The 13653-nt window shown below is 40.4% G+C and overlaps 1 protein-coding gene across 1 annotated transcript in view; it reads left to right on the plus strand.

Moving 5' to 3' along the window:
- Positions 1–13653, plus strand: part of LOC306843706 (protein PRRC2C-like) — a 44552-nt gene that overhangs the window by 17216 nt on the left and 13683 nt on the right. The window contains exons 8-15 of the mRNA XM_079375335.1: positions 4650–4789; positions 5572–5659; positions 5752–5932; positions 7205–7787; positions 9410–9585; positions 9693–9921; positions 10232–10442; positions 10549–12966. Of these exons, the coding sequence (XP_079231461.1) occupies positions 4650–4789; positions 5572–5659; positions 5752–5932; positions 7205–7787; positions 9410–9585; positions 9693–9921; positions 10232–10442; positions 10549–12966 (4026 nt within the window). The remainder of the gene's footprint in view (positions 1–4649; positions 4790–5571; positions 5660–5751; positions 5933–7204; positions 7788–9409; positions 9586–9692; positions 9922–10231; positions 10443–10548; positions 12967–13653) is intronic.

Raw genomic sequence — 13653 nt, forward strand, 5'->3', positions numbered from 1 at the left:
CATTCTGAGGGTCTAAGCCTCAAGCATCGACGACAGATCGCTGTTTTTCGATGGAAAGCTTATAAGGAATGAGTGGCACAAATTTGCTACATTTGTGTAAGCAGTACACATCCAAACACGCAGAGTAAAAAAGCCGTACGTACCTTTATCATTGTAATAACGAGCCACAAACGCGTCCACTGCTGAAATCCCAGTTTAGTTAGAGAGGTAAGGGTCCACAGAAAAACATCCCAGCGAGCACTTTTAGTCCAGCGAAACAATAACGTTGTAATAAGGATGAATATTCCTTTGTTTACGTTTCATTTCTTCAGAGAGTTATTGTTCGCGTCCGTTATGGAATAAATTACGCTCAAAAACAGCGTCTTGGTGGTAAAAAAACAAAACGATTTTGTAGAATACGGTCTTACAAACATAATGAGACCGTCTACGGAAAAAAAAGTCTCAGAAAAGCGGAATATAGATTATTTGAATTTGGCGCTCCCTCCTGCCGGCAGTGACGCTTCTGTGACGCACGCTGTCATCTGAGCGGGGCATAACTTAGCGATCTGCTTTATCCATAAAAAACTGTTTTTTTTTTTCTTCTACATTTTTTATATGTGTGTGTGTGTATTGTGTGGGGAATGTGGCCGTGTCTGCATGATTATAATCTGTATGGACGCACATCAGCGTGTTTATTAGCGACTCTATGACGGCTATCATTGTGATTCATTGATCAGCTATTATTGATTATATGGCCCATCTGTTTGATTATAATCTGAATGGAAGCACATCAGCGTGTGTTTACTGACTCTATGACCATGTCTGGCAATATCACTTCACGTCTGGCAGTGATATTTATCATTGTAATAACGAATAACGAAGAATACTTCAGTATACATACTATATACAAAGCATTTTTTTTCTATTTTTTTTCCTTTTTTATTACTCAAATAATTATTTTTGTATTTTTTAGTGCTCAAATAAATCTGTCTATTATTTTATAATTGAAAAACTATGCAGGAACATGTATAATGACTAAAATAGCTTGTATAATTCTGCAATCCATTTGGTGGTTATTTTTCCTCAAACAGGGGGGTGGGGGGACTATAAATAGTTTCAGAAAAAATATTGCAGGAATCTCATTTTTCATGGTATCTTCTTCAAATTTGAAATATGAACTGATGAGACACATGGCTTTCGATCCATTACTTTTCTGGATTGCTCCAGGACTTATTTCATGTATTTGTATATGAAATAAAAAAACATTCAGTGTGGAAAAATATTTTTCAAGGCACGTCAGTGTCTATAACTTTTTATCTTTTTGAGCATTATCAACTCTGGATGATAGATAGTAAAGCCCAGAGTCTCTTCTTTCCAAAGATACCTAATTTGTTTGTGTAAGCACACTTTGTCACAAACTGTTACCATTTTAATTCAGGTAGGTTATTTTCACCTGCGAGGCCCTAAATGGGGTTGAAGGTTAACAGGTTAACAGAAGAAAGAAACTCATTCAGGTTTAAAACCACTTGAGAGTGAGTAAATGATACAATTTTCATTTATAGGTGAACTATTCCTTTAATATTAATAAAATAAACACACAGAAAAATAACTCGCTGCTCCTGACTGAAGAACTTTAATACAGTTGCTAAAGTTCAGCAATAATAAAATAAGTTGACATTTTCAATAACTTTTCACATCATATCTTTTTGCACCAAATAGTATTGATAAGTACCGGTATCGATAAGCATTATCGGTATTGATAAAATGCAAACGATACCCATCCCTACCCATTACCAGATTTCACCATAAAAAGTCTTACAAATCAATAAAATAATGCCAGGGTTTTTCCTGGGTCAAAAAAGGTCTTCGGTGGTGGCTGTCGGTCATCCACACACACAGTAAAAAGTACCCTCCCCACGTGATCTGCGAACCCAATACTGACCATAACTAAACTAAATGCAAAGAAACAGTTTTGTGATTTTTAATTATATTCATGCATGAAAGGAAAAAAAAAACAGCCACTGTCAGGGAATATAATAAAACTGGCTTTCGTATTTTTGTAAGATATTATACTTCTTTGCTAGACCTCACAATTATAATTACAATTATATCAATATTGAAAAAGCATTTAAAAGTAGCATTGAAAACTTTATATTTAACTAGTAGTCTAATGTTCTACCATACATCTGAATAAAATGTGAGTAAAGTAAATGATTTTAACAACACATTGTCATAAATAACCTGAGGCCTACTGTGGATTATTAAGGCTAAATATAATTAAGGTTAATTAGGTATAATTAAGGTTTATTGAAAGTGTTTTATGTTAGTTGCATGTGCTGATCGCTTGTCAGAGAAGATAGATACTTTATTTTTATTTTTTTAAAGCACAGTTCACAACACCGGTGAACCTTTTACTATCATGTCAGTTGATTTTGAGGGAAAGAGAGGAAAGTCAGTTAGGGTTGGTTTACACCTGGTCACTTTTGCGTTTTGTCGGATCGGATATCCATCTGATTTGTTACTTTTGGCCACATAAAAAAAACGATATAAATCCGATCTTGAGTTACCGCACTATCACGTCAAAGAAATCAACAGTGCGCTGCATTTTATTCATCATCAGCCAGTTGAAAGATCGAAGATCGCAACAGAAGAGAGCGGCATCAGCAGTGGAAAGATAATTACTTTGTTTCATTTGCGCGTCGGCTTGCTGCCTATATCCGTGGCGATGCATGTAGCATTAACGCTGTCATATCTGAATATTACATGCCATAGCCTATAACACACTCTCACGTGTTTGTTTTTTAACATTTTGGAAGGAGTAAAATGTACATATGTGGGTTCAACAAGCTGATGCATTTATACTTGTCCAGTTTCATCTGGAATGCGTCTCAGACATAAGTGGTTTGAGCAGTCGGATTTAAATCCGTCTCGAAAGCGTTTCAAATTCAGAGGACTGGTCTTTTCACGATCGGATAGCTGTCCAACCAGAGAAAACGCATGAAGTGAGCAGGTGTAAACAGGCCCAGAGAGAGTGCGCGGGGAAGGGCTCTCTCTCTCTGTTAACATGCGCAGCAGTCATTTGCATCACTTGTAAATCACATGAACCGGTCAAATACGGCTTTGGCGGGACAAAAATTTGTTCTGGCGGCCGCCAAAAAAATGTAAATGTAGGATGTATAAATTATTCCATATATAAAGAATCAAAATGCATGCGCCATGGATCAATAAAACGAAATAGCCTCTGCACAGACAATAATGAAATTATTTTAATTACTAAGCCATATTGTTGATGAAAATAAGAGAAAAATAAAAGTGATGGTAATTATTAAAAATGCATTAATGATTTTGAGAAAGTAACAAATTAATACCACTGTTTTAAATAGCAGCATTGCTGTTTGAGCTGTGTGCGCTGTAACTGAAGAACTGAATGAACACCGGTAAACTGAAACGGGTATAGCGGGTTAATTAGGCTATATGAGAATCAGATATTTATAGAACATAAACACATTACAACTTATATACGCACAAAAAAACGGAAATGAATAAGTTATCTTGAACTAAATTATACTCTAGTCAGATGGGTGACTCGTGGACGCGCTCTTGGCTCTTCTCGTAACAATGCGCTGAAACACGGCAAATAAACCCCAAAGAATTCACAGCTTTTTATTATGGTAGTTTTCTCTTTATAATGTTATGTATATGATGGTCCCAGTCATAGTTATTAATATTGTGCATTGTCGTTCAAGCTGCGCTCATTGAAGCTGAAGAGCTGAATGAACACGGTAAACTGAAGTGCTTTGTTAGCAGCTTATTTAACTCAAGTAAAGGCATCCTATGAGATTAATCAGATATTAATACAACATAAACATAACATTACAACTTATGTACAAAATGACAGTTATTGCGTGCTATAGTCAGAATGTGTAACTCCTCTTGTGGAAGCGCTCTTCCCATAATAACGCACTGAAACATTGCAAGTAAACCCAAAGAACGTTTTATTATTATAATGTTCTCATTAGAATGTTATATACATGACGTTCCCAATCATAGTTATCAATGTTGTGCTGTTTGAGCTGCATGCGCTGAGCTAAAGATGATCACCGGTAAACTGAAGCACTCTATTAACGCTCTATTAACTTAACCAAACGCATTCTATATGAGATAAATCGTATACATGAAATAAACACAATATTACAACATACAATTGCACAAAAGGTTGCAAATGCACAAATGAACTTAACTGTCATGGAGGTGTAGCTCCGTTGTGGGTGCGCTCAACGCACGCACAAAACACGGATGCACAAAGATTCAACAACATTATTTACAGTAATGTTCACATAATAATTTTGTGGCCTTTATGACAGACTTGCCTTGCTTTGACACGTTGCACTTAAGTGTATTGTCCTTTTTGAAGTGATTCCAATTACATTTCAAAACCATCATGGCGAACAGCGTGCATCTGAAGTGTCTCTGAAGGAAATAATGCATTATTTATCGGCTTTAAGATATTGGTCAAACTTTCTTATCGGGCCGATACCGATAACAGAAAAAAAATTGCATTTATCAGCCGATAATGATATGGTGGCCGATATATTGTGCATCCCTACTTCCAGGACATAAGGAGCTTTGAAGTCTAGCTTTTTCCTCATATTTCTCTTTTCTCCACTTAGGGGTCCACGGTCTGGTGGAAGACCTTCCCAGCCTCCTTCTCAGTCATGGCTGCAGGATCCAGATAGGCCATCAATTATTAGTGCCACTGAACTAAAAGAGCTAGACAATCTGGACACTGATGCTGATGAGGGTTGGGCAGGTGAGAATGACAGTTGGATGTTTGTTTTTGTTCTTTTTTGTTTTGTTTTTTATTCATGGTTTAGCGAAGGGTTGGGTGGTAAAGAATGTACATTGTAGGCTTCCCAAGGTAGTTGGTGTTATCAGTATTGCATGGTGCTTGGGCATACACCATTTAAATGACTTGCCCACCGTTGTTCTGCTCTTTTTTTTTAGAAATAGAAATAAAAGGTATTTTTTTTAGTTCAACAATAGGCATTAAAATTATAAACTGAAAGCTTTTTGTTTTATTAAATTGTGGCCACATACTAATTCATTCCCTCATTTAAATTTACTTAAGACGTAGGAACACATTCTTAATTTGTGGCCACAAATAGATTTTTGTCTGTATGTTATGTGTGGGGTTCTGTATTTCAACTATTTTACTTTTGCTGTAAATGTTTAAGTGAGTTTGTCATTGTACTGTTTTATTGTTGTTGTGAATAATGAATTTATCATTTTCAAGAATTCAATATTTGAACGCTATAAAGATCAATTTTCTTGTGGCATCCCTAGTAAAGTGCAACAGTAGAAATCGTCAATTGGTCGAGGTTTCAGCACCATTTACAATGTAAAATATCTTAATTTTTTTCACTATCACTTATTCGTGTTATGAATGCTTTTAAATTCAATAGGTCATGGAAGTAAATCGAAAGATAAAAATTAATCCTATAAGGTTCATAATAAATTGGGTTATTAGCTATTTCCATATTTCATTTTATGTTTAAATCATTTGTTAATTGAGTCATTTTTGTTCTTATTTAGGTGCTCAAATGGAAGTTGACTATACTGAGAAACTGAACTTTAGTGATGATGAGGAGAACCATTCGGCTAAGGAGAAAGGCAATAACTGGTAAGCACTCATCTTTGTGACTTATTTTATACAGAATTTTTTTGGGCATAGTGAACATTGGCCCTATAAAACCCTTTCTTCCTGAAACACAGGGAATGGATGACCAAAGTTGATCGCATGCGGTCAAGAAACCCTGATGTTCAAGAGGGATGGAAGGAAGGAGAAGAGAGGCGTGACGGCAAGAGCTCATGGGCTGAAAGTGGAGACCTCAGAGCTCCATCCCCTGGCAATATTGTCCATTATAACAAGACTGTTCCTCCACAAGAACAACAGGTATGGTGTGCGCTACAACAATTCACCCTTCGCAAAGAGCTTGATTGACCGGCGATCTGACCATTCATAACACCAAATCTGCCATCTTGGTTGACAAAGAAATCACACAGGGAGAGCATATTAAATTTGGTGGACTTAAACTTTAAAAATTGGTGTGTATTGATATCTTTCCACGGTTGAAATAAAATGTTTATTTCGTGCTTTAAGTAAATATGAAAAGACAATTGGTTCATGTGTGCCACTTGAATTTCGAACTACAGTGATCGGTCACGACACATTAAAGATCCACAAAATGGTTTTATTGTTTGAATTTCTTAAATTCAGCTGTTTGCGTAGCTTCTCAGTGAACTAAGGCTTTGTGAAGTAAATGCTGCTCCATCTGAAAGCATGTGAAAATACCTCATTTAACATGTTTTTACTCCAAACTCACTTCATAATGTCAGTCAAGTGTTTGAAATAAATCCTTCTGTGAGATGTGACTTCTTACACAGAATAAGGCACACAACATATTTCATAGTATTCTAAGCAGTGATAAAGGCATTGCATTATAAATATACTTTATTATAATGAAAATTTAAATAAGAACTCAGATAAACCATATATTGTCGTAGTTGTGTGTTTATTAGGCACGTTGAATCAATGAAAGCAGTTAAATCTTTAATTCTTTTAATTATTCAGCTGCAGCGATAGGCCTGGGTTGTTTCTTCAGGAGTGTACTTGGAGTTTCTGCGCGAGAGCACCCTCTGGCCTTCGGATGAAGATTTACTGCTGATCACAGATCCGTGCTTCACTGAAAGATACACATGACAATCGCAGCTTCTGCCTAATCGCGATTTCGATTTCTAATCGATTTATTGTGCAGCCCTACTGCTCTGTCTTGACTGTCTGTTTACTGCGTGAGAACATGTGTAGTGAGAGAGCGGCATTGGTTTTTCAGAGATGACAACAGTAACTAATAGGGCTGGGTATCGATTCAGATGTCCCGATTCGATTTCGATTCGCAAGCATTCAATTCTCTTTTTTTTTTTTTTTTTTTTTTTTTTTTTTTTTATCTTGTTTTAAATGTGTGCTGAAATAAATACCAGAAAAGATCGATTTGCGGCTTTTGAGAATCGATATTGAATCGAACGATTAATCGAAAAATAGATTTTTTTGCCCAGTAGAGTCAAGTTTTTGCGAAGGGTAAATTTTTCTGTCACTGATTTGACAAAGTTAACTCTTTTTTTTTTTTTTTTTTTTATATCTCATTTTGCTTTGTGTTTTTGTGTATAGGGCCAAACTGTTGGACGTTCTGTGGGAAGCGGTGGTCCCCGTGTTACAAAGTTACCCACAACAGCTCCCCCTGCTGGTGAGGAGGAAACGGAAGCTTGGCGACAGAAACGGAAGAAGCAGTCAGAGCTCTCAGAAGCAGTAGAACGCGCTCGCAGACGGCGTGAAGAGGAGGAACGCCGCATGGAAGAACAGAGACTTGCTGCATGCAAAGAGAAACTCAAACAACTGGAGGAGAAACGACGACCTTCAACAACAGAAACAACTAAACCAATAACGCAAGCTCATGGTGATCACCAGGAAGTGACTGAAACTGTGCCTAAACTACCTGCTGAAACTCCACCCCCTCAGCCTCAACCACCACCTTCCCCAGCACAGCAGCCCTGCCCTCCCATGCCAACCCATGAAAGGACAGAGCCCACTGTGGAGGAGGTGCCACAATTTATTACCCGACAACCTAGCCCTCCTGTCCATAGGACTGCCCCAGAACCCCAAAGCAAGGTTGATACTGCTGTAACGGAGGAGGTGCATAGACAGGTGGAGAGACAACCAATGAGAGACTACTTCAGTGCTGAGGAGCCCAGAGGTAAATGTAAATGGATGAAAAAACAAAATCATAAAGGTATTAAAATTCTAAAGTGCACTAAAAAGTAGTTTGGGGTGCAGCTGATTTGATTTTCTGGTACAGTTTACCGTTAATCTGAAAGCAGAGCATCTTAAATGAGATTTATTTGCATTTTTGCATGCTCCTGTCATACTTGTTACATTTTCGGAGAAGTTTGTCTCCAAAAATGTTTTCAGCTTCTATTCTTTGCATATAAATGCTAATGCCTTCATGGTGAGGTGACGTTTTGATTGTAAATCTAAAGAATCAAATGGTTCAGCTGGAGCTTATGCCTATGTTAATGACTTAAATTTGCCTTAATTCAGAGTCTAAAGTACAAAGTAAAAATAGTACAGTTGTGGTAGGGTGTCACAACTCTGTTTCGGACCAACCAAAGCAAGTACGACAAGAACCTAAATTAAGCTCACCTGGGGCCTGTACCATGATGGTAGATGAACAAATTCAGAGTAATAGGATAGGTTTTGAGTTGACAAAACCAAACCACTCTAATCTGGGTTTGTTGGTACCATGAAGGTGATCATCAACTTTCTCTGTCAACTCAGGCTTGATCCCGAGTTAATGGAGCGTGTGCACATCAATGTGTGACATCAGCGGCGAACAGCCAATCACAACACAGAGCAAGTGTGATTCACTTCTCGCGAGAGAGCCAGCGAGATTCAAAACGCTTTTGTTAAAGGTTAAGAGATTAAAGAATATGAGGAATTTAAACACATTTCCACTGAAGTACTTGTCCATAAAAGAGAACAAATAAAGGAAATTATCTTGCTCTATCAGTGCAGTCACAAGTGAAACTTGTGAAGTTAGTTTATATAGTTGATAATATATAGTGATAGAGACTCAAACATGTAAGGTCATCCTGTATGAAGCCATTTTTAAAGTGTTATCTGTTGATTCTACTACTTGTATTACCTATGATCTGTATATATTAATATTAATTTAAAATAAATGCTTTATAATAATTGTTAAACTAAAAATGCGTGTGTGTAATGGAGTAATAATAATATAAATCATATGTAAATTGTAATTATCATTAAAGCCAGACAATTTTGTTGTATTTTTTATTTATTTGTTTAAGGTACTTCATAGTGACCTTTAATTTGTAGGAAGAGAAACTGGAGGAGTTACTTTTTTTGTGTGTCAGACATGTCACTTTGCTCACATCTGATTGGTCCAATTTCAGTTTGAGATCTCTATCCCAGAACATAACCTGCCCCAGAGCAGGTTAGCTGCTCAGTGTAAGTTACTATGGCTAAAAGCCAAGCCAATTTCATGGTACCTAAAACCCGGGATTGGTGCAAACTAAACTGAAACTTACCTGGCTAGCCAGCTAAACCGGCTTCATGGTACAGGCCCCTGGTTTGATGCATATATTGAATAATTGGATGGACTTGTCCTGTAGTGTAGCTCAAACAAAAGAGCATGGCACTAGCAATGCCAAGGTCATGGTTGATTCCCTGTCACTTTGGATAAAAGGAACTGCCAGATGTGCACGTTTTTTTTATTTCATTTTTTTATTTCATTTTTTTCTAATGCAGTGTGCTGGTTTATATTTAAAATACTCTTTTATTTGTTATCGCTTTCAGTTGAGGAGCCTCAGTTGTCTTTATCCAGACTGGATCATTCTGTTAGTGAAGATGCACCTCTTTCATCTCAACTGGAAAATGAGGGAGACACTGGGACTGCTGTTCGCCCTTCTGTCACCTCTGGATACTCAAAACAGTTCCAGAAGTCTTTACCACCAAGGTTCCTTAGACAACAGGTGCTCACACATTGTCCTGTCTTTAAGAATCAGTGTTAGTTTGAACCTGGATGATGAAAATGAGAACTAGTATTATTTGTAGTAATTTCTTCTCTTAAATTCTCCAGGAACAGCTTAAACAACAACAGTGGCAACAGCAACAGCAGGGTGGAGGGGGTCCAGTCTCTCCTTCAGGGGGTTCAGTTCCCCCTCAGCACAGATCCTTATACCAACCTCTCGGCCCCCAACACCTTGCCTCAATGGGCTTTGACCCACGCTGGCTAATGATGCAATCTTACATGGATCCTCGTATGATGTCTGGGCGGCCACCAATAGACATGCCTCCTATGCACCCCGGTGTGTCTTGCAAACTAAAATTGTTTTCCTTCCTAGTAACTTGGCAACAGAACCAAGCACTGTAAAATTTATAAGATGCAGTAACACATTTTCACTCAATGTTGTTTTAATGTAATGCTGTTTCACTTCCTCAGATTAGCCCATATTTTTTTTTAAATGCATCTCCAGTCATTAGACGTTATACCAAAACATTACATCTGAGAATTTAATTGTTTCCAAGTTTAAATTTTTTTTTTATATATATATATAAAGAGTCCTATGTGTAGTCTAAGTCATATGTCATCATAATTGTTTTGTATGTCAACATCAGGGAGAATGCCTCCTAAGCAACTGGTACGACGAGAGCCCACAGACAACAGCAGCTCTGGATCAGACACTTTTGATCATCTGACTCGACCAATCAGAGAACACGGAGTTCCCAATGAGCCTCGAATGGTCTGGGGCTCTGACCCATATCCCTCAACAGAGCCCATGCCCTCTTCTGCAACTGTAAAAGGGCGAGAAGATGGCAAGGAGACAAGGTGAGACTGCTTTGTTTTAGAACAAAAATAAAGTAATTTCCCCACTGTTAGAAATAACTTGATCAAGTATTAAGACCTGTTCTTTTACTTTTTTCTCTTAAAATAGATTGGATGCTGGTCTGGAGCTGGATAGAGGTCTATCAGGTGTCTACCCTCAGGACCATAGCCCACTAGAACCCAGGGGCAAGAGCGACTTCTTCAGGGATTCTTCTGAAACCTTGTCTGCTTTTAGTCATGTTTCGGAAGAGGTTCCAGGTCTCCTACAGACTGACAGAGCACCAGTCATCCCTTCTTTTGAACCTGAGGAGGCTAACCTCTCTGGTACAGATGAGGTTGAAGCCATTGGACAGGTTGTATTGAAACGGAGTATCTCTCAAGGCTCCAGTCACTCTCTGAAACTGGAAGAGCCCAGATTTGAAGGACTTACCATAGCACAGAAAACCCTGGACTTCCCTGATACTGTGGAAAGACCAGAGGACAAGTCCAGAAAGGAGCCATTTGGACAAGGGTCTGTAATCAACAGCCGTTCCACGCCTCCTGTGGCTAATGATGGTATGCACAAAACCGACAAGCTTAATTTACCTGCACCCAGCAAGCAGAAGTCAGAGATGCGCTGGGGATCCCGTGGATCTGGATCTGGAAGGAGAGAGGGTCCCGGAGGGGAGCGGCCAGTGAGGAGATCTGGACCTATTAAGAAACCTGTGCTGCGAGACATGAAGGAAGAGAGGGAACAGAGAAGAGAGAAAGAAGAGCAGCATGGACGAGGGGAGCGACCCAAAAAAGAGGGAGCTGCTCCCAAAGGTGCTGCTTCAGCTGCTGTTGAAGCATCTGATGGAACGAAGCCCTCTGGTGATGGGAAGAAAGTAGTGGTAGAACCTGAAGTGGGAGTATCGACCGGTGGAACGAAGTCCAGAGATCTGCAGGCAACTGTATGTCCTACAGCCACGACTGTTGCTGAGGATAAACCAGACAAGCCTTCATCTAATGACAAACGTCCTGAACCCAAGCTACCATCTCGCAAAGACTCCAACCTCCCTCCCAGAGCTTACCGCAGAGACGAGAGGGAGCGAGACAGAGACCGAGACCGAGAGAGGGACAGAGATGTAGAACGGGAGAAGGACTGGCCTTCTGATTTTAAAGGCCGTGGTCGGGGAGAGTACTATTCCCGTGGCCGGAGTTACAGAGGCAGCTATGGTGGGAGGGGCAGAGGTAGCCGTGGTCGAAGTCGAGGTGACTACCCTTACAGAGAGCCAAGGTCACGCTCAGACTTGCCATTAAGTGCCACAGGGACAGCTAGTTTCCGCTGCAGAGAGGAGAGTGAAACCCGTAGTGAGAGCTCAGATTTTGAAGTCTTGCCTAAGCGCAGACGCAGACGAGGCTCAGACACAGACTCTGAAAGTGAAGGCAGAGAATCTGCCAGTGACACCGGAGCATCAGATCGTGAGCCCAGCTCCAAACCAAGCAGACCGCTCCTTCGCGAGCTGCCAGAATCTCGCTCCTCTAAATCTGCCTCTGGATTTTCAACCGGAAATCTTTCTGAAAAACCTTGGCCTCGAGATGAGGATGGGCGACCTAAACCGGGTTTTCTTTTAAAGGGTGAGGCCACACGCCGAGGCAAGGGAGGCTTGCACAGCAGGCGAGGTGGTGGCAGGGAACGAGGCGGCCACAGATCTGCTCCTTTCCGTCGGGCCCCTGTTAAAGAGTCCTCACAGTGGCCCTCAAAGCCCATGGAGACCTTTCGGCCAGAGGAAGCAGAGACCTCGCACACTGATAGCACCCCCTCTGAAAGACGGCACACCAAATATGACAACAAGAAAATCGGTGAGGGTGGACAAAGCATACGGGAGAGGCCCCGGAGACCAAGGGCAGCCCGTCCTCCCAGACAGGACAAGCCCCCACGATTTCGGAGGCTTAAAGAACGTGAGGCGGCAGTGTTTGCTGGGGAAGCTACTCCTGGTGTGCCAGTACCTACATCGGTCTCCCCAACGTTGTCTAAAGCTCCTGGAACGCTGGTCACTTTGCCAGAGGGAGTGGCTGATATCAGTACAGCACCTTCTCTCACTCCTGATGTGACTCCCCCTGAACTTCCTGTCACAGAGATGGTTGTTCCTGAAATGGGAGCCACCACTGTAGTTGCTGCTGGCAGCAAATCACCTGACCTGTCCAATCAGAACTCTTCTGACCAGGCCAATGAGGAGTGGGAGACAGCCTCTGAGAGTAGCGACTTCAACGAAAGGAGAGAGCGAGAGGACAAGAAGCAGCTTGAAGCAGCCGTGAACGCCATCACTACTACTTCCTCCTCTGTGCCCACACAGATCTCTGGGGGACAGAACAAATCACCAACCGAAAGTGTGGCAATCCCAAAACGGGAGATAGCCTTGGCAGCCAAGAGGAGCTTCTCTAGCCAGCGGCCTGTGGATCGACAGAACCGAAGAGGAAATAGTGGGCCTAAAACGGGTCGAGGGTACCCTGGAGGCAAGAGCGAGAGAAGGGGAGGATCTGGAGCCAAATCGGGACGGAGGGGGTGAGTCTTGAACGGTGTTGTCTCAGGAAGCAAAGAGTCTGACTGTAATATAGCTGTTTATAGGTGAAAAGCATCTGTTTTGGTTTAAAGCAGGGCAGTTAAATTCAGCTCCTGGAAGGCCACTGTCCTGTAGACTTTAGTGTAGAGTCTTAATTAAACTCCTAAACCAGCTAATTAAGATCTTCAAAATTACTTAAAACATCCAGATAGGTATACTGGGACCAGTAGGCCCTCCAGGAGTGTGATTGGACAAATTGTTCTTCCTCAAAGAATTAAATTTCAGTACAAACTTGTGCAACGCCAATTTAAGGTTAAGTAAATGAGTAATTTATGCCTGGTAAAAACTGGCAAGAATTCTTCCATTTTAAACAAAACACTTCCATTTGAGGGCAACCCAAGCTATAGTTAGAGACCAGAATGAGGGTGGGCCCTTTCACTTGGGCCACAGAGAAACCAAAACACACTAACAAATACATAGCAACATGCAAAGAACATAACAGCCTCATAGCTGTCCACAGTTGTTTTAGGAACTGACAACTCACGTTTTCTGTAAAACACTGTAAAAAGCAGTGCTCTTTTATGCTTTTCTAAACTTCATTTCACGGCGATCACCTCTATTATTCAGCCATTTATAATGGAGCCTTAGGACATTGAGTTCTGCTTTTTTAATAGAGCTTTGTTTTGATT

The sequence above is a fragment of the Barbus barbus genome (assembly GCF_936440315.1).
Source record: "Barbus barbus genome assembly, chromosome: 24".
In the NCBI taxonomy this organism is placed as follows: Eukaryota; Metazoa; Chordata; class Actinopteri; order Cypriniformes; family Cyprinidae; genus Barbus; species Barbus barbus.